We start from the raw sequence: 22005 nt of genomic DNA on the forward strand, positions 1-22005 counted from the left end.
CTAGTGCTGCTACATCCGGGCAACGGGTCATTGCAAAGGCTGCCTAACGTTTCTCAAATGCATTTCCTCCTCTGTAAAATTAGAGTACTATCACCAACAGGGAAGTGGTTAAAAGCTCCAATTCTGAAACCAGCCTGACTAGAGCTGAGTTCTGAATTCTACCATTTATACGTAGTGTGGTTTTCGTTTTCCCTTTGATGAAGGGAGCTACTTAACCGCTACACTTTCTCAGACTGTGTTTGTAAAGCAGAAATAATAAAATACCACAATGAGTGTAATTCTCGTGTATTACAAACATGCATCAATAACAATTTTAAAAATTAAATACGGTTGATGTGAGGATTAAATAGGTGTGTGTGTTTGCATGTATGTGTGGACATAATACTATTTAAGTGCTATTACTATTTTTTTTACAAGATTAAAAGAGACACAGTACACAAAACGTAGTTGTTAGTAGGCCTTGAATAGCTAATACTGGGGGAAATGTGTACTCTACACTCCACAGTGTCTGCAAGTAAATGTGGCAGAAGATCTATGCGAAATATGAAAGAAAATATGAACTAATCATTAATGTGTCAGCTCATTATTACAGATCCGTATCAACCAATGCAAGGAAGCAAGAAAAAGTGACCAATAATCCAGAGAGAAAACCATCAATAAATTCAGACTTAGAGATGCTTCTGTTGTTGGCAGACAAACCTTTGAAACTATGATCAGTATGTTGAAGAAAATGAGAAAATGCAGGCCAAACAGCTAAAAAATAAATTATTTCCAGAACTAGAAACTATCCTAAAGGAGAGATGAGCCTTGTAAGAGGACAGAATACTGATGCCTTAAATGAAGAGCTCACTGGGTTTGTAAAATAGCAGCTTAACAGGGTAGGTGAAAATGAAAACCAGTCAGAACTGAAACTATTCGAGCGAATCACACAGAGATGGGGAAATGGAAAGAACAGAACGGAAGAGAGGTATGGTGTGCGAACAAGTCTCAGCAGGAGAGGAGGAAGAATGGAGAGCAGAAACAAAGCTTTCAAAAATGGTCATGAATTTTCCAAACCTGATAATGACATCATCAACCCACAGATTCACACGAGATAAAGCAAAGGAAGACGGGGCAAAGGAAGTCATATCAGAACCAAACTGCTGAAAACGAGAGTGAAGGAGAAAAATCTCAAGACAAACAGGGCAAAAAAGACACATGGTCTTCAAAAGAACAGTGCTAAAAAGTCACTTACTTTCCAAAAGAAACCGTGACAGCGAGAGTGGAGAGAATTAATTAATCCGCAGACAGATTTTTCAAGAAATACTAACAGAGTTCCCAGGCTCAGAAAAGTCGCAAGCTGGGGATGCAGCTCAACAGCACAGTGCCCACCCGGCAAGGGGGCGGCCCTGCATTCCACTTCTGGGACCCTTTAGGAAAAGGACAATTAATCACCATGCAAAGGATCAACACTGGGGACTGTACTTTAGCTCTGGTTTAGGGAGGCTTGTATTCCTACCAAAAACAATGCTGGTTATATTAAAAATTTATGTCTTCCCTTAAGTATGATAGAACCCTGAGACAAACAATAAATGAACAAAATCCAAAGAGAGTTAAGACCTCGGGGAGTAAATCACTTCTGGAGTGGGCCTTTGCTTTCCTCTAGGGTGACAGGCAGATGCCTCTCCTGAGAGCAGACAAGGGCACCAGGGAACCTGAAAACTAACCCCACACCATGACCAAATCTGCAAGCAGGAATGAAGCATGCTGAGCTCTAAGTATGTGGATAGACACTATCAACCGTGTTTTCACTTCACCAAAGACAACTATCTATTCAAACAAAAATAATAAAGTATTATTCAATATACTGCATATTGATAGGCTTATTTCCAAAAGATGAGAAGTATAAAACAAAAGAGGCCTTTATTCTGAGAACACGGAGAGAGAGCCAGCACCCCTGACCAACCACTGGAGTCCGACTTTCTCTCTGGTGGACACGTGGTGTTTGTGTGTGGGGTATGTAAATAGCCTCGGTTTGGGGTGGAACCTAAGGGGGCATCAGGGATGCACGGGTAGCCCATTGCTCCTAGGTTTGGCACCACAGGTAAGTTCCCAGGGGCGGGGAAGATGACGTCACAGGTAAATTCCTAGGGGTGGGGAGATAGGAGCTTCCTGGTTCTGGTTGAGGCTTTTCTGGCTACAGAGTCCTGTCTGGGCCAAAACCCTTTCACATATCCCACTAGCATTAAGGCTGGGACGGAGCACAGGCAGTCATACTACTGAAACTAGCATTGAATGAGATGAAAATACACTGTTTAGACAGTTTATGAAGCTGCGTGATATTAACAAAGGTAGAATTACTACGTTAAGGATACAAGCTGTAACAGTAGGGAAACTGCTTTGAAAAGGAGGTCAGTGGAACATTGATGATACTGAGCAGTATAGTGCTTACCTAACATGCAAAGTCCTGGGTTTGGTCCTCAGCACTGCTTTAAAAAGAAGAAGGAGAAGGAAGAAGAGGAAAAGAATAAAAAGAAGGAGGAGGTGGAAAAGAAAGAAGAAATTTGAATAACACAAAAGAAGGCAGGAGAGGAAAAATACAAGAACAATCCATAGATGGCATAAATGGCAAAATGGTGTATTTAAACTCAGTTTTACTAATAATTACATTAAGTGAAAATGGTTGCTATTATTCCATTTAAAAAGCAAATGTTGACACAGTGAATCTACTGCTTATAGGAGATACATTTTAAATATGAGGGCAAAGAGAGACTGAAAGAAAAGGGTCATAAAGGCTACATTATGCAGACACTAATGATAAGAATCTGGCCAGCGTAATTATACTGATATAAAAACAAGTAATGCTCAAACAAGGAGCATTGATAGAGAGAAACGATTAAAAAGGAAATGTAACATCATAAAGGTGCACGCATGCACTAACAGTGCTTTGAAATACACTGATCAAAAGTCGGTAAAACTAAAAATTTTTAAAAAGAAAAAACTTATAGAACTAAACTAAAAATAGTTGAGCACAAAAAGACTGCAATTTTATTACTTCTTTCTCAGTAATTGTTAGAAAAAGAGTCAAAAAAATGAGAGTTGACTTTGAAGAACTTAAAATTCAGCAATCACAGAACACATTTCCTTTTCAAATGTTCAGGACACAGTTATCAAGACAGACTGCGGTTTGGCCACGAAACAAGTCTGAACAAATTTTAAAGAATTGCAGTTACAGAAAACATACCACGGAATTAAAGTAGAACTCTTTCTTTTCTATTTCATTTATTTTTGCTTCCCTCTCTTTACAGTTTCCTTTCCTATTTATTTGGTTTTAATCGTTCTTCTTTTTGTTTCTCTTTAGCTTCTTATGGTAGAAGATAAAAGCACTGATTTTACATCTCGCCTCTTTTCTAATGTAAGTCCTGGAAAGTTTCCCTTTTCTCTTAAGCGCTACCTTAGCCGTGTCACATAGGTGAGATACAGCTTTCATTCCTGCTCAGTTAAAAATGCTTTCTTCCTTCCTTTGTGATTTGCGATTTCTTTTTGGACCCACGGGTGATTTAGAGGCAATTTCCTACCTTTCGAATGTTTTGCAGTTTTCCCAGTCAACCGTATGACAGTCAAAAGGCCAAGCAGCCAGTCCCTGGGGCCGGGTTACTGATGGCCATGAGGCAGGGGTAGAGCTTCGAACAAACATTTTGTGCCCTCCTCAGGGTGGTCATGGAAACAGGTAAACAGTCACCACATTAGAGATTAAGATTTGTATACTTTATGTAAATTAGAACTCAGTTTAAAAACCCAAAGGGCGGAAGCCAGGTGGGAGACCACCTGTGACAGAAGTGAGGTCCTGTCTGGAAAACCAAAATGTTCAAGAACTCAAGGTGCAAGAAAGGAAAACTATTTTAAAATCTAAACCAAACTGGTCACTCCCAACAGAAACAACTATCTTAAGTAATGTCTCTTATCTGTTGGGCTCCCATGACTTGTCAGAATTACAGTTTATCTCGCTTTACGACATCAGTGTCCTTACAGCTGAGCAAACCGCTGACCCCGCGCGGTACCAAGCTGGGTTTTCAGATCAGAGCTCTCTTCTGCCCAGGCGCCTGTCCTCAGCCCTCTCCCATTGTTTCCCTTCATTTTTCTCCCCCTCCTGGCCGCGATGCTGCTTATGCCCATGGCAGTTCTGTTTTGTACTTTATGTCAGCACTGTTTGGTTTTCCTCTTTCTTTCCTGTTTTTCTTTAAGTTACATAATCCTGGGAAGAAGTTCTAAGGAACCTACCAGGGCTGTTAAGCAAGAAAGCTCAGTAAACAGAACACAGCAGGTAAACACAGACTGTTCTCTGAAAACCAGAGCTCTGGCACTATCGTCTCTCCATACAGGAATGCTCCTCTTAGCTCACACAGACCAAATTGTGGCCGTGCTAAGAAAGTCAGTGATGTCATTTTCATTTCATAGATGCTGGTCACCTGAGGGGTCTTTTAAATATGCCAGTTTGGATGCAAAAAGTTGGGGGTGAGACTGAGATTCTGTGTTGTCAACCAGCTGGCAGGCACGTCATTCTCTGGGCCACACTACACTTGGAGCCACTGTTGTGGTTGCCACTCCCCAGCTGCGAACAGACAGCAGCCAGCTGTGGCAAAGGCCTCCACCTTCAGGCTGGTGGAGCTTTTCCTTCACAGGGAAGGGGATGCTGAAGCTCGGCAAAAGGGAGCGGAGCTTACAGAAACTCCGCAGCCCACGGAAGATCCAGGAGAACAGCGAGGAAAACAGGTCCTTGCAGGCACAAAACCGACTGAAAAATCCTGCATCCAGAGCGCAGTGCTCTGTCAGGGTTTTTACCTGGATGGCCCCCAGCCTCATGCTCTCAAACATACGTAACTGGATGATGGGATGGAATGACCAGCTTGCTGTGAGGAGGTGAGGTCTGGTTGGGAGAGGTGTGGGGGTGTGACCCAGGTTACATCTCCTTTCCTGGCTCCTTGCTTGAATCTCTGCTTCCGGGCTGCAGGAGGTGAGCAGCTCTCTTCTGCAGACCCTTCTGCCAGACCACCTTTGTCGGGGGGCTGCCAACCGTGAGAGGACTGATACTCCTGAACCGTGAGCCAAAATAGACCTCTCCTCCTTTAAGCTGTAGGTGTCAGGTATTTTGTCTCAGCTAGGAGGAAAGGGAATAAGGTATACTCTTTATTGCAATGAGTAAAACTTCAGGCTGGGTATCATGGTGTGTAGCTCCAACTATAGGGATGACCATGGGAGCCTGGAAGTGGGAGGCCAGCCTGGACAAAGGATGACTCCCTTTCACCAAACAAAACAAAACAAAACACACATACAACCAAAAAGCATGCATGAAAGGAAGTCTATCTATAGGACCTGCTTGCTGTTGCAGTTTCTGGATCCAATCTCTTCCTATTTACATGCAAGGACCCTGGTTAAACAAACCTACCCAATTACAAAGGAAACTCAGGTCAACCAGTGGCATTAAAATATAACCTATCATTCATAAATATGAAAAGGAAACTCATGGTCTTCTGAAATGAATAAAACCAGGTGAATAAACAGAACTATCAACTAAAAATAAATGATGAAAAAATAAGAAAGGAACTTGTATGTTTTTCTAATTAGTAGACCCAGACACTGGTTATAAAAGACAATATTTAATGAGCTTTGCATCCTGGTAACAGGGAATTCATCATCTTCTGAAATGTTGATGGAACATCCACAAAAATTGATCACTAGAAGCCGGGGGGGATTTAGCTCAACTGCATAAGTGCCTGCCTGGCAAGTGCAAGGTCCTGAGTTCGATTCCTGGCACCAAAAAAAAAAAAGATCACTTGAAAATTTAAAAGCTTTATATTACACAATATAGTCACTCTGTGAGATTTCTGTCTGTCTTGTTTTTGAAATCTAGTATTGTTCTGTTTTATTTAGTTTCATTTTAGTCCCTTTAAATAAATAAATAAATGAAAGCTTTATGTTAAACAACTTTTTGGCAGTGGGAAAATATAAAAGTAAAATTTTAGAATTTCTAAAACATAATGAAAACACTAAATATAAGAGTTTATGGGCTATATTTGAAGCAGGGAGCAGGAAAAAGTCAATAAAACGAAAGAACAAAAATAAAATAAATTCTCTACCCAGAAAAATGGGAAAAAATGAAGCAAACCAAAAAGAACAAGCAAGAAATTACAAAAAACAAAAGCAGAAATGAATAGAGAATGGAAAAAGAAGTTTCAAAGCACACTAATAAAAAATAAGCTATTGTATAGGTTACTTTTCTCTCATGGCTGAGACAAAATACCTAACACTTATAATTAAGGAAGGAAAGGTTTATTTAGCTCACAGTGTGTGGAGGTTTCAGTCCATAATCATCTGGCTCCAAGGCAGGGTGGCGTGGCACTGGGGCAGCGCTTTAAGGCAGCAGCCAGAGCAAAAACACCCAAAGAGGGAAGAGCAAGCTTCTTTTCCTCCCCTAAGCAGGCTGCCACCTCCTAGGGCAGGTGTAGTACTCCCACCATCTCCCTGCCTTCCTCTTGCACAGGCTCAGGATGTTTGCAAAGTGAGCACCCTGGCCTCCAGCTGAGTCCCTTAGTTAAACTTCTAAACTTCTCAGCAAGAAGGCCTTGAAGGTTCCCAGGAGAATTCTACCCGATCATCAGTGACCATGCAGAGTCCCAGTGCCAAAATTTTAAAAAAGTGTCAGAGCTTTAAAAAAAAGTTAAAATACTATTATTATATATACATGTATATATATAATGGATATCTAACCTAATAAAGACAATATGAAAAATAAAATTGCTAGTTAAGTATATAATGACAGAATTCTATTTACATTGCAATACAAGATAAAATACTTTAAAATAAACTTAATAAATGTACAAAATTGTGTCATGAAAAGTTCTGTACACTTCTAAAAGATGGAAAAGTGACCTGAATAAATGGAAGGACCAGAAAGGTGCCATTTTTCTCTAAATTAATTTATAAATTTAACAGTCTCAATGATAAGACCAACAACATCTTTCTCTCTTTCTCTTTTACTTTCCTTCCTTTCTTCCTTCCATTCTATGTTATTAGAAGACACAAAGAAAAACATTATGAAAGAACAGTTAGGGAAACATTGAAAAACTAAGTATAAAGCCTAAGGAGAATGGGGATGGTAATTAATCCTACCAGATAGCAAACATACTTAAATACTTGATAATTAAAATAATTTCTCACTGATGAACAGATTGACCAATTAGCTCTTAAATCATCGAGGTAAGGATTTTAAAATTAATGGTGCTCAGATGGCTGAATAGTTACTTAGAAAATGATAAACTTGAATCTATATTTCATACCACACAAGGAAATAAAAGCCAAGCACATCAGAATTAACTATAAAAAAGCAAGTATACTATATCTATGTCCTTGGAAAGCATGAGTAAATATGGCATCAGAAAACTTCGTAAAGCCAGGCATGGTGGCACACGCCTGTAATCCCAGCACTCAGGAGGCTGAGGCAGGAGGATTGTGAGTTTGAGACCATCTTGAGCTGCAAAGTGAGCTGAAGTCCAGCCTGAACTGCACCCTGTCTCAAAAAGCGAAAAGCAAAAGACAAAAAAGAAAACTTCATAACAATGACTTAAAATCCAGATGTAATAAAAGGAAAAAAAACCTGGTATTTGATAATAAAAACTTTGCAAGGCAAAAAAAAAAAAAAAATCACATTGTCAAAGGACAAATGAAAAAGTGAGAAAAGTAAACACAGCACACATTTCAGATAAAGGGTTAGTATCCCTAATACATAGAGAATTCTTAGAAATTTGGAAAAAATGAAGATGAAAAACTCAGTAGACAAAAAAACCTCAGTAGACAAAAAAGACAAAAATATTAACAAACATATCTATGATTAAAATGTGAAGAATTAAATAATTAAAATATGAGAGAGAAGCTAAAGGGATGGAGTCCAGGAACAGACAACAAGAGTCTGAGGAAAGGAATAACCAAAGAAAATAATCTAAGCTGAACAGAGTCTTAAACAAAGGGTTCAAAGGCTTGGCCAAAATGAACCTCTGCTTCAGGTAGCAGCTCTCAGTATTTTGTTCCAGTGATGAGAAAAATGGCTTTAACAACCACTAGGACCAAACTCCACATATTCATAATGATTAGCACTTACAAATTCAAGCTAAAGATTGTGCTTTTAATTTCTGAAGAATCCTAAACTCAGTGTGTCAGAAAATTATTATCCTAATAGAAAGGTGACCCAATGGCAAGAGACAGCACTCAAGCAAAAGAAAAAATAAGGCTATTAGGTACACATGAGGCCAGCCCACGGGTACGCAGTAACTTCAGATCCCGTTTCACACAGAGGAAGACGGAAACCTGGCATGTTACATGCTGTTCTCCCCTTTAAACAACGTACTTAAATTCTCCTGTCATACAGGATTTGTCTGCTGCTGACTGGTTATTTGCAATAAATCCATGGGTTGGTCTAACCTCAAGTCTGAGCTGGGTCCCCAGGTCTGGCCTTGAGGGCAATCACCCTGCGGGCTCTGATGCCAGTCCATCTACTCTGCCACAGAGATGTCCACTCCGGGCCTCCATCCTCAGTGCTCCAATGAATGAATCCACCTTCCCGACTCTTTAAGGGCCAATTCCACCTGGGAAAACACCTCACTCTACTCAATCAAAGCAGCACCTTTGCCCACTAACCAAAAATAGGGACTATTCTGTGGTCTTCATTAGAGTAAGAAGCCTGGATTGGACTCACTTTTCTGGGGAGGCCGGTTACTAAGGCTTATCATCCCATTCAGAGAAGCAAGCACCACTACATTCACAGGCTGAGCAGAAACTCTGCCCATCTCCTAGCCCTTCCTGGAGTACAAATATCAGACCACATTCTAGGCCATCATCATAACAGGACAGGACTCCTTTCAAAGACTATTTATCATATTTCATGTGAGGGAAACACATGTAGGAAATGGCTCTAGCTCAAATGGGTCCTTCAACAAATTCATTACAGAAAAAAGGCCTTTTAGAAATAGCAAATGTCATGGTTTGGATCTTAAAGGTCCCCAACAGTGACTTTAAGGCTTGGTCACCATCCTTTAGGAGGTGAGGCAGCCTTTAAGAGGTGGAATCTAGTGGAAGGGAGTTAGATCGCTGGGGTGTTGCCCTTGAAGGAGATATCGGCATCTGGCCCTTTCTTTCCCCTCTTTTTGTCTCTTGGCCACCATGAGGTAGACAGACCTGTGCCCCATGTGTTCTCACCATCATGGCCCTCCTTGGCACAGCTCAGGGTGACAAGGCCAAATAGCCATGATCTGAACTCTCTACCAGGAGCCAAAATAAACCTTTCCTCCTTCTAAGTTGTTGGTCTTGGGTATTTTGTTACAGCAACAGAAACCTGCCATAGCCAACAATCACAAAATGCACCTCCATCATGAAGTAGTTCAACTTAAAAGGACCTGATCTAATCTCTTTTTTAATAGTGAGCCTAGAACTGTGACTAAAACAAAGAGAGGGAGTAGTGTACACAGTCATCACGCTGCATGCTTAATGATACTATTGTTGCTTTGGGGACAAAGGACACAATTTGAAATAGTCGAACTCCTCTGTGGTTTGCAGTTTTTGCTAATGCTTTTTACAACTGCCTGGCTATAATCTGTAGGCTCACACCACATGCTTTACATGATATCTTGCTTGTCAGTCAGCTTTCTGTTTTTGTAACAAAATACCCGAGGCCATCAACTTATAAGAGTAAAGGTTTCTTTTGGATCACAGTTTTAGAGATTTCAGTCCACAGCGAGTTCTCATTACCTTTGGGCCATGGCAAGGGAGCACCGTGTAGTGGGGCAGAGCAAAAAGCAACAGTAGCACCAAGCTGTGGACTAAGCCTTTCACATTTTAGAGTCTTTGAGACACACTCCAGACCCAAAGGTAGCATCTGTATAAGTAAAATAGCTGAGAAACAAGCCCCAGGACTTACTATTATTGTTATATGCTGGGCTGTGAAACCTATTAGTACAATTTGCACAGTGCAGGCACCCCATAGGCCCTCAGTTGTTTTTAGGAACTTAATGGTAACATAGTAATATGTGTGTGGGGGCATAAACTCGTGTGCAAATGTTCATATTTGTTCATTTTAACACCATGAGATCCCTTTGGGGAGCGTTATAATTCAGCTGCTCCTTACACACTGCAATAAGTCAGGAAGAAGTCCCAGCTCATAAGCCTGAGACATTTCTAGATAAAGGGGTGCACCTCGAGGCCATATGCTTACGTGAAATGAATCGGACACACGTGTGTAAACACTGCATTGTTTTTCCAGTGTGAGAAACTGAAAACATAAATAAGGACCGAAAGGTATAATAGATATTGTAAAACAGGAAGAACAGGTCAAGTGGGAAAGGGAACTAGAGGGAAGAAGGGAGAAAGGAAGGAAGAAAAAGAAAAAAATGAGAAAAGAAGGGAAAATGAAGCAAAGCTTTTGTAAATAAAAAGGGGAAGAAAGGTGAAGAAGGGTTGAAGGGAGGGTAGGGAAAGGGGGGAAGAATCCAGATATTGCACGCACAGGTACAGATTTCCTATGACGAATGTGATCATTACATATACCTAAAATGTACCCCCAAAATTTAATCAATTAAAAAAATCCTAGGCTCAAGGACGCTCAGGAACTTGATTTGCTTGTACACAATACGTGCGAAGAGAAGAAATACAAACTGGGATGGAAAGGGGAAAGCTCTGGGAGCAGACAAAGCCAGGTTCCCTCCCAAGCTTTCTTCCTCAGGATCACAGCTTCGCCTGCTCAGTTCCTAGCACAGGGGCCCTCGCCCTGGCTGCAGTGGGCTGACACAAGCTGGAAGCACAGTGGGGTGCTGGATTCTTCCCCAGAAATCTTGATTTGATCCATCTGGATTAGTCTTGGCAGCCAGGACCCTAGCATCTCTCGTGGTGACCCTAACGTGCAGCTGAGCTTGGGAACCACTGTCTTGGCATGACTTGGATCAGGAAGAACCACAAAGAATCAGTAAAATGAGACCATCAAAAGCAAATGAGGCCAGCACTGCACACACCCAGACATGAAAAGCAATGTTGGCCACTGCGAGCAGGCTCCCAAGTTTCTCCTCCCCCACTTCCAGGGCGCCCGTCCTCCTGTCTGTCCTCTGCCATCCAGTCTGCCTGCCGTCACCATACTTACTGCACACATCCAAGGCAGAGAGGCCTTAGTGAGCTCGCGGGTCCACCTTCCCTGCTCCCTCCCACGGCCAACTAGGGGCCCTCAACCAGTCAGCCCTCAGTGTCCCCTTAGAAATCTGGGGGCCCGCTCACAGAGCTAAAGCCTCAGAACCCCCGACCTCTTGAGTCTGTTACTCTTAAGAGCAGCACTTGCTCTGCTACAGTCAACTACACGGGTTGCAAGGCCAAACCACATTCTGTTTAAAACTCACAACACGTGGGGGCTGGCAATAGAGCCAAGCAGCTCATCCCAGACTGCAAGGTAGTACCCTAACCCTAACCCTAATTCTAACCCTAGCCCTAGGCCTAACCCTAACCCTAATGTGAGCTGGAGGATGGACTATCTGCCAGCCTCTCTCCCTGTCTCTGTCTCTGTCTGTCTGTCTCTCTCTCTCTTGATGTGTCTGTCTGTCTGTCTGTCTGTGTAGTAACTGTACCATCAAGACCATTTCATTCCTGTTCTTCCCCTTCCTCTGTTCTTCGTGTCTGAGTGACTTTTCCGTCTTCTGAGCCCCTATAACAACTTAATTAACACCGACCTCACACCATAGTGTTGCAGCTGAGGTGAGGGGCCTTCAAGGGTTCAGGGCCTCCAAGGGTTCAGGGCATGGTCTCATGGCCTTTCTGATCCTCCACAGCACCTCGCACGGCACTGTACACTCCACGATTGCTCAGAGAGACTGGGGAAGAAGGGAAACTTGTCTGTGCTTTCCTGAGCCGCCCCTGGGGAGATGCCTGAGAAACTCAGGCATGGGGCCGGCCTCCCCCCACCCCACCACCCTTCCCTTGTTCTGTTCCATATCCTGAATCCATTCTGTCCTGCCATATGCCATGACCAGGCTTCCACCGACTGCCTATAAAACACTTTGCAAACTGGGAAGGGCCCTGGTCACTGGCTAACATTCAAATCATGCAAATCATGATAAACAGAGGTCATAAAACAAACAGGATGGCTCTTTGTTCGGAACTGGAAGTCAAGGCTCAGATCCATTTCCCCTTTCAGGCCTTCTTACCCTTTGTCTCTGCTTTGAACTGAAAGGAACAAGGGGTGAGATAAAGTAAGTGAGAAGGAAGTGAGAAAAAGCCAGAGTGGAAGGGAAATAACTGCACGGGAGCTAACAGTTCTCAAGAAACAGGCAGCATTCTAGGAATGCGCCCACAGTTTATGAGAAATACAAGGCACATGAAGCAGATGAAGCCCAAACAGGAGTCCCTGGCTTTGCTTTTTTTGCTCTTCGGAGGCAGGAGCAAGAAGCCTCCCAGCAGGGCGTCAGGCTGACCGAAGGGAACGGTCTCTCTCAGGAAGGCCACAAGTGCAAGGGCAGGTCACCCCTTACGGTGCCCTTTGGCTCTGCCCAGGGAGTCGGAACCATTAGTGAGCTCACAGCACATCTAAGGAGCATGGGTACTGGGGTTCGTGCTCCTTGCTGCACCCACAGATGCAGAGGTTGCTGAAGTGCAGTGAGGCCAAAGAGGAAGTCCAAGCCCAACTGCCCGGAACCCAGCCTTACTCTAAGCCACAGCCGCAGTGGGGAGCAGGGTGGCCCTTTGCCTGCCGGGTGGGCCCCTTCTCACCTTAGGACCTTTGGTTTGGAATGAATCACTATTAAAACCGGACCTCCTACCAATGCTCCTTCCCCAGAGTGCCCAGTACTGGGTACTGTACTACTGCTGGAGGTCAAACTGCAAAACAAAACAAAAAAGCACACAGGCCTCTGCTCTTGAGAAGCTCGCAGAAACCACCTCCATATTCTAGCATGTTCTGCAGGATGGAAGCTCAGGGAGTGGGGGAGGTAAAGGAGAGAGCGCGTCTGCCAGAGTCTGCCAGAGTAGAGCCCAGAACTGGGTCTGGATGGTTTCCCTAGAGACAGGTGTAGGCTGAGGGCTGAGGAATGGGGAGGAGTCCTGCCTGGGGGGACACTGGGGGTGGGGCAGAACCAAGTGAGCCAGGCCCCAACCCCACATATGCTTTTCCTCCAGCAGCCCAGGGTTCCCCAGGCTGCTCAGGCTACCACCAAGGAGTAGGGGTGGTGGAGAGGGGCAGTGGGTGAGCCATGACCTAAGTGTTACTGAAAAGGAGAAACTGCTGAAGCCGGATGTCAAGGTGACTGAAGGCGTACTGGAAGGAGTCTCTAGCCTCTCCTGAGAAGCAAGATAGGTGAAAGAAAGCAAAACACAGCCCTCTGGGGTGGGTTTGGCTAGAGCAGAGGGCGTGCTGATCTTCCTCAGCAGCATCGGACTCCAGGCGACCTCTGGGTCCCAAAGCTGTGCGTTTACCTCCAGCTCATATGAAGCAATGGAGCCAAGCGCGGGGGGCACCGCGGTGCTGCCAGTGAAGGACGCGGCAACCTCATGCACGGTGTAAACCCACGCAGGACGAGGCCTCGCCTGTCTGGATCAGGACTTGGACCCCAGCCCCTGCTGTCTTCGTCAGTGAAACGTGGTGATAGTGTGACCCTAGGCCACCTCCCACCCCTTGGAGACCCGGGGATATTGCCTGAAGTGACTCACAGCTGTGAGACCTGGGCTGGGGAGGGCGAAGCCAACGAACGCCGGGAAACATTTTGCTCTTGGGCTGAGCTAGGAGCACAATTTTCATCCTTGGTTCCCTCATTTCCTTGTTCTATGCCTCAGTTTCCCCATTGGGCAATGGCAATTATCTGCGTGATTTTTATATGATTTATTGCACACACCCCTATAATTCTTTACCTTGCTTTTTCTACTAAAATGTGTTATTTCTCAGTTTTATTAGTCTGTGATCGTGATACATAGTACATTCCTCGCAGGAAATCAGTGCTTGCACATATCACATCCGGGTCCTTTTCTCTGCCCTCTCCTCTCCTCCCATCTCCCCCATCCTCAGATCCCCTCCTGATCCTTTCAAAGAACCAACCCTGACTCACCGATCCTCTATTATTTTTAAAGTCTCAAGTTCCTGCATTTCCACTCTCATCTTTATGATTTACTTCATTCTGTGCCTTTCGAAGACGGATTGTTCTCTTTCTGGGAACTTGCGTTGCATCATCATCCTTCTTTGAGAGGATTCGACTCTTTTTTAACTTGTGTATTTGCACCTCTGACCTTTCTCTCTTAGAACCACTTTCACTGAGACAATGACAATGATAAATTTTGCCCCTCGCCTTCTTGCTTAGGAAAGAGAAATTAAATACGTAGCTGTGATGTGGTTTGAGCTCCTTAAGTGACACAACCCAGAAAGCCAGATCAGTTAAGAGTGACCAAGTGGAAGACCAGGACTCATCGGGGGACTCTGTTTGTTCATCAGCTGCTTGGTGTTTACTAAGGGCTCCTACATGTGCAGAAGGGCCCCACACCGACAGGATTTGTCTCCTGTTGCGTTCTCTCTCTCTTTGCAAGTACTGACTCTGCTTCTGCAAAATTCTTAGCCCAACTTGTTGCATGCAAAATGCCATGAGGACATTGTATGGTTTAGACCTAAAATGTCCCCCCAGATCCTCAGGGGAGTGAAAGGTGATTCGATGGGGGAGCGTGTGTTCATCAGTGTGCTGCTAGATTGTGTGGCCTGGCTGGAGGTGGCTCACTGTGGCATGACATGGAAGGGTGTATTTCTGTCCCTGGCCCTGCTGTTGGCTGTCTGCTTCCTGCCTGCCATAGACTGGACAGAGGCTTGTCTGCCGTGCCTCTTCACTTCCTGTGTCTGCCCTGGAGCCTGCAGACCATAAAACTGTAAGTCACAATAAACCTGTCCTCAAGTTGTCAGTGATGGGAAAGCTGACAGCCGGCGACCTCAAGTGAGCTCACCTGGGGATGCTGGTCAGGTAGGTGAGCACATTCAGGAAGTCCTCCTCCTGGATGTGCTTGAACCCCACGAACTCCGGGAAAGTGATGATGGGAGCGCCATCCTTCCCACGGCCACCTGCAACAAAGACAGGCGGCGGGGGGGGGGGGGTTACCAAGGGTGTCAGCATCGCCCCTTCAGGGGAGGTGAATGTGGGCAGTCGCATTGTCTATCTGTTCTGTCTCAGACTGCAATTTGCAGAACTTCAGCACAACTATTTTTAGGAAGTTTCCATTCTTCATTTTTTTGTTTCATGGCATCGTAAGAACTCAGTGTTGAGTCCATTGAGGATCACTGCTGTATAAAAGTTATTATTGATTCGATAAAGAAGGAAATGGGCATGGTGGTGCCTATCTATAACCCCAGCACTCAGGAGGCTGAGGCAGGAGGATCATTCCAAGTTTGAGAGCAGTCTGGGCTACAAAATGAGCTCAAGACCAGCCTGAACTGTATAGAGAAAACCTGTCCCAAAAACACAGAAAAAAAGAAAAGAAAAGACAATGATGTTGCATACATACTATTTCTCTTCACTGCTAGCCAGTAAATATCAAAGGCAATATTGCATGGTAGTTAAGAGAATTTTAAAATCAAATAGCCTGGCTCAAATTGTACTTTGGCACTTAATTATTACATGATGCTAAGCAAGATACTTAACCTAAGTAGTTTTCTTACATATATATGTATATTTCTAATAGTATACATCTTATATATGATATATGTTTCTTTTATCTATATAATAAGAATACCTGTACCTACATTAAAAATATTGTGAAGGTTAGCTATAAACACAAATAAAAGGTAAAATAAAATATTTATTTAATAAATATTTATTACAGATAAAGTGCTCAGTGGAGGATGAACATTATCATAATTATTACTATTACAAAGAGGTGATAATCATCCAGGCTATGAGATTCAGTTAAATAGATTCTATTCCCAATCTCCTTGCAGCTACATGCAGTCATGTGGTGCAAATTCCAGCCTCTCAGTTCCCGCGCTATGCAGCAGAAGCCCAGGGAAGCCCTGGAGAACTCACAGTGACACCATGAATATTTTAAATTTTTGAGCGAAACTGCAATAGTTCACACCTGTCAGATGAAGTGTATTCTACTGGCTTGATGGTCTTCAGCCCACATTAAATCACATAATATGTTTTTGGCTGGCACTGTACCATCTTATAAAGCAGGATTTTTGGTGGCTTCCCCAGGGTTAAAAAAAAGAAAAAGACCAGGCCACAAACACAAGCATGGGCTGTGATTTCATGAGCATCACGCGGAATGCACCAGCCCCATCTCTGTGGAGTGATGGTGCGTGAGCCTCTCCCAGCGGCTGCGTTGCCCTCCTCCAGGAGGTCACCTCAAAGTGGGTGGCTCGCTAGCTGGGCACTGGAACCCGGAGAAACTAAAAGCGGAAGGAGGCTCTGTGTTGCAGACAGTGGTTTTAACTTCCTAAGCTCGCTGCCCTCTCAGGCTCGAAACTTCCTGAAATGGGCCCACACACTGCTTTGGTTTCCTAGCCCGGCCTGCTGTCTGTGATGCAGGGGCCCATGGTGCCCAGAGCCTGTGGCTTCGGCCTCCCTGACGGCCACCAGGCTTGTCCCTCAGTCCCCTTCTGAGGTGAAGGTGGAGTCTCACAGCTGACGCCGAGGAAGAGTCCTTAGTGGTCACCCTGGACCACTGGCCCACCACCGGGCCCTGTGGGCTGCGAAGCCTCCCGACTCTCTCTAGTCATCCTGTGCTGCCCGAGATTAGCCATTTGTCAGCCTTTGAGAAGGATACGCAGCGAGTGAGGAGGTGTCATCAGATTTACTTAGCATTTGTTCTCTTGGCAGTTCAACAACCAGAGAAGGTTTCAAAAAAATGTAAATTTAAAAATTTATCTCCAGCCAGGCTAAATTTATGTGCATGATAACTCTCTACAATTTATATAGCAAACATTTGCTGAATGAATGTTTCAAGAAATGAAAACACCCTAAAATATTCATTAGGATGGGATTAAGTCATTTAATTTTACCTTTTTTTGGTTTTATTTTTTTTAACTATACTGGGGATCTAACTAAAGACCTCACACATACTAGGGGACTGAGGGCCCGCTAAGCTACATCTTTACTTTTAAAGTAAATCTTACTTCAATCTTAATCTTTAATCTTTTACTTTTAAAGTTGACTAAAATAAAGCTTTTCCCACCTAAGCGGAAAAAAAGAGGTGCAGTTTTTTTCTGTCTTGGTTATTACTGATTCTGAACACCAGAGAAGCCCCACGGTTAACCCTGGACATCCACCTGCAGCTGAATCTTCTTCTTAAACTGAAGCGCCCAGGCAACAAAACACGGTTTAAGGAAGCAGAACCCCTGACCACCCGCAACCGGACACTTAGCGCCATCTTGTGAGAAAATATGGTAATGCAAGAGAAAAAAGTAAAGGTCTCACTGAAGACAATGAACCTCAAATTATTGATACGAGGTAAAATTTTTAAAAAACCTCACTCCTCCTAGTATGGTTCTCACTTTTTCTTTACATGAAAAGAGAACTAGCGACAGAAGAAATGAGTGCTTGCGGTACTTAAGTGATTGCCTTAAGGGCCTAGGCCTGCTGGTATGTGCAGAATTTGGGGTGCTCTGATGTCCCGCGGAGGAATGGGGGAGACCGGCAACGGGGAGGAGGCGAGGCAGCTATGGCCAGTGACGCCAAGCCTCTCTTTCCCTTCCCATCCCACAAAGACCTGGGATGCCTATTGCCTGGGAAGCACTTTGGATATCCCAGGACCTGGGGCACTGAATGACCCATTCCACCACCCCCAGCAACAAAAATCCACTAAAAAAACCCAAAAACTGTCTTCCAGTTTTTTGATTTGTAAATATTTCATTAGATGCTTGATATAGATGAAAAATCCATTTATGAAGCTCTGAACCTACACTCTCTGTTTTACCAGTAAGAATAAAGAATTTAGAAACAGTTTTAACATACACTGAGTTTTCCAGCAATGTGATTATTCTATCAGTGAAGGAAAGACCTTTACCTTGCTCTGCATTTAAACTCAATGACTGTTTGCTAGTTCAGAAAAGTGCTCCAGCAAAGTCACGCAGGTACTCGACTGCCCACACCGCATTCACACCTGCCGTGGGCACTGGTGGCCCACACTACAGAATATTAGCTCTTACTACTTCTACTGAAACACTGATTGCTGAGGTACATACTGCTTTACTATAGTTCTTTCCTTTATTTTTCCTTACATTACACTGGGGACTCCACAGCCCTAAGAGATCTTTATCTATTCAATATTAATCATTTTCAAAAGGATTAAGCTATTATGAGGAGAGAGTGATTCAGATAAAATGATTCCAAGGGAGAAACAGCCATTAAAAGAAATATAAAAGAATAATTCCTCATAGTTAAAGGAACAGCATTGTGGGATTAGAGGAAAGGCATTATGGCCAACATTAGTGGCTAATTTATCCCCAAATTCCTCTCCCACTCAAGCACCATCCATATGGCAGTTAGAAAGCTAAATGCTTGCCTTTCAGATTCTCTTTGTGTGAGGAATGGCTACATGATACTACTAGAATGAAATATAAGTAGAAGTTAGTCAAAAGCTTCAGGGAAAACTTCTGCCCTCCTGGCAAAAGAAACAGATGATATTAGCATTGCTTTTTTTTCCTTTCTGCTTTGGATACAGACTTGATGTCTGGAGCTGCAGGAGCTTTCTTGGGATTGAGACTTAAACAAGGAAATGTCAGGGGAATCAGAAAGATGGCAGCCTTAATATCACTGAGCCCTGACCCAACCCTAGGAGTTTTACCTCCAGATGTCTTACATACCTCAACAAAAAAGTCCTACAGGTTAATTTCTCTTGTAGCCAGATACCATGTTGGGCACTTTCCTTTAATATGATCCATTTTATAGATGACAAACTGAGATTCAGGGCAACCTACTAGTTGAATGTGAACTCAAAATTTTCTGAGTCCAAAGTCTGGAGTGTTTCTCCTCTGCTAACCAACCTATGGGTTCTGCTTCATCCCTGAACTCAGAAATATCCCAGGCTGACTGTGAGCAATCGGGCTGCCTTCCAAGCAGGATCTGGACGATACCCAGGGCTCGGGCCTCTGCTTCTGACCCTGACCAATGCCCTGCAGGAAAGCTGTGGAAGGCAGGGTGGAGCCTCTGGCTGGGGAGGCCTGTGAGGAATTTGGAGCAGATTAAAAATGATTTAGAGAAAGGAAAGCAGTGTGCCTCCCCCTCCCTGCCCCTGTTGCAGAGGGGCATATGCTCCGAGCTGGAGCCGAGATGAAGAAACGCAAAGCTGAGGAGCGTGGTGCTCTGTGATGGGGGCCTCTCATCTCCCCCACTCGCTCCCAGATCTGGCCTTGGTGTGGAGCTTGGTACACACCTCCTAAGCCATGCCCGGCTCAGCTAAGTGATGAGAAAGGGGCCCTTCGGTAGTGACAGCTCCTCAGCACCGTACCAGCCTCGGAAAATTGCCAGCCTCTTACCAGCACCGGCCTCTGGCTAGGCCTGAGCAAATGCTTGAGGGGAATCTCCTGGGAAGAGCTGAGAGTAAAAAGTCAGATGTCTCAGAACAACAACGCTAGCAAATGCTCTGGAGTCCTTCAAACTCAGACTCACTGGAGGCTGAATCCTGGAAGAGCACAGTGGCAGCTGGCACTGAGGGCCTTAGTCACTTATTTGTCTTTGGCTCTTTTTCATCTCTGTTCTTCACAGCTCAGAGCAAAGCCTTCCTCGGGGGTGGGGAGAGCTGATGCACCCCAAAGCAAAAGGAACAGCACCCAGGAGAGCCCACAGAATGTGGAAACGCGAAGGGTTTGTCCCTTACCTGAAAGAATGGCAAACTGTCTGTGAAGTTGTTCTATTATATCCGCTGCCACCAAGGGCCGGACTTCCTGCTGCATGATTTCATCTGCATGAATGAAACACGAATTAGGTTAAATCCCTGTCAATTAGAAAGGGGAATTCAAAAAAAGAAAAAGAAAAACACAAAAATTCCATCACAAGGGAAAACTGGGATATATATGGGGACACCAAACCCAATGCCTGAGACACACAAGTCCAAGCTGTGTGTGGTGTGAAGCCTACACCCAGGACCGCAGAAGCACAGCCCTGGGGCCACACCAGGTGGTGATAGGTCCTGAAGTGTGAGCCCCACGCACGGCGTCACATCCCAAGCAGGGATCGCCCACTCTGCTGCATCTGTGGAAAAATGTTCCGCAGACATCCTAATCACATCTGTGGCCTCCTGAGCACGGTCATCAAGTCAGCCTGAGATCAATGGGAACTCTGGTTTTTATTTCCCTTCTTTCCTCCCTCCTTTCCTCTCTTTCTTTCTTCCCACTTTGAGGTAACTTTAAGGGGCTACTTCCAACTGCCAAACACATTTAATGAGGTCTGTGTTGCTACGTAGAGTCCCCTTACTGACTGAAAGTTCACAAATTTCCAAAGCAGAAATCCAAACCTTTTCAGTGTAAACCTCTGACTATCTGTTGACCCCGACAAGAGACTTTCATGCCTTGGGACAGGCATCCACAGCTGCCCCTCAACCTGCCGAGGACAGTTTGTCAAAACTGCTGTAAGTCAAACACACACTTGACACACCCAGCCCACTTCACAGCATGGCTTGGTGACAGGGAGCCAGAGGGTGCTGCCATTTACTCTCCTGGTTGTGGGGCTGACTGACTGGGGGCTGGGGTGGCTGCCACTGCCTCCCATCCCGAGACTGTTGTAATGGCTTGTCACCAGCCTGGGACAAGATCAGAATGCTCAGTGAGGATCACTTATGCATCACTGGAAAGCTGAACCACCGTAACTCAGGGGTCATTTGGGGAAATGGCGTTAGAGAGAGAGGAAGACTGAATGGGATGCGTTAGCTGGGAAAAGGAAGCATTTACAAGCTTTCTCTCTCTCTCTCTCCCCTCTGTCTCTGTCTCTGTCTCTGATTTTTCTCATATTATCCTCATTTAACTATTTCTCAGGGATTCTTTGTGTGTCCTTCTTTTCTTTTGGTACCAGGGATCAAACTCACGACCTCACACTTGCCAGGTAGGTGCTTGTGCTGCTGAGCGAAATCCTCAGCTCTTCCCTGGATTCATAAAGAATGAACTGGTTATTCTTTCTATAGAAGTTAAACACCTGTTTAGATCCACGCATGAACTGAACAGCCCTCTGCACTGACACTAAATGGAAAAATTCTCTATTGACTCAGTACAGAACAGCGGGAACATGCTATGCTACCGTGTGTGTGTGTGCATGTGTGCGTGTGTGCGTGTGCATGTGTACATGTTGTGGGCACACACGCACACACAGTACTGGGGAATGAATCCAGGGCTTTGCACTGAGCCACATTTTAGCTCTTGTTTTCATTTTGAGAAACTGTCTCACAAGTTACTGAATTGTCCAGGCTAGGCTGGAACTTTCACCCCTCCTGCCTCAGTCTCTTAGGGTGCCAGGATTACAGGATTATAGGTGTGTGGCACCGCACCCAGCTTGTTCTTTTTGAGATAGGGTCTTGCTTCATATGTGGCCCAGGCATGCCATGAGCTCACTCTACTCCTGCATCAGCCTCCCAGCAAACACCTGGTAAATATTCTGCTGTTCTTTATTCCTTCCATCAGATTTTATTGGGACATTCTAGGTCGACACAATGATCACATTCATCATAGAGAATTTGTGTGTGTACCTGATACAACTTGATTCTTTCTTTCCCTTTCCCCCTTCCGGATATGCTACTGTGGATCAGTCAAGAGGTAACTTCTGGGAAGCTCTTCAGAGAGTCTTGGCTTTGACTCTCAATTTTGGTGTGAAGGTTCAAGGAGATGATGTTTGTGGAGATGTATATACCATATGTGCTCAGTAACTAAATTCCAGCTATATCCATTCCTCTGAGCAGAGAACAGAAATCGTTCTCACATTTCTTTCTGAAAATCTTGCAAGGGGTGGGCCAAGCACCAGCTTAAGTCCCTGTAAGCTCCTCATCAAGTCTATC

At 44.4% G+C, this 22005-nt stretch overlaps 1 protein-coding gene across 6 annotated transcripts in view; it reads right to left on the bottom strand.

Annotated features, from left to right (window-relative positions):
* Window positions 1-22005, bottom strand: part of Mcf2l2 (MCF.2 cell line derived transforming sequence-like 2) — a 196929-nt gene that overhangs the window by 141901 nt on the left and 33023 nt on the right. For 4 of the 6 annotated variants that reach the window (XM_063261110.1, XM_063261109.1, XM_063261112.1 and 1 more), the window contains exons 2-3: window positions 19843-19926; window positions 14977-15091 (exon numbers count right to left, since the gene is read on the bottom strand). The exons of 1 other annotated variant lie outside the window; for it this stretch is intronic. In XM_063261110.1, the coding sequence (XP_063117180.1) occupies window positions 14977-15091; window positions 19843-19926 (199 nt within the window). The remainder of the gene's footprint in view (window positions 1-14976; window positions 15092-19842; window positions 19927-22005) is intronic. One more of the 6 variants, XM_063261113.1, reaches the window with a different exon arrangement.

This window comes from Cavia porcellus, unplaced genomic scaffold (assembly GCF_034190915.1).
Source record: "Cavia porcellus strain 051 isolate PalLab524CR breed Dunkin Hartley unplaced genomic scaffold, mCavPor4.1 scaffold_14, whole genome shotgun sequence".
NCBI classification, from domain to species: Eukaryota; Metazoa; Chordata; class Mammalia; order Rodentia; family Caviidae; genus Cavia; species Cavia porcellus.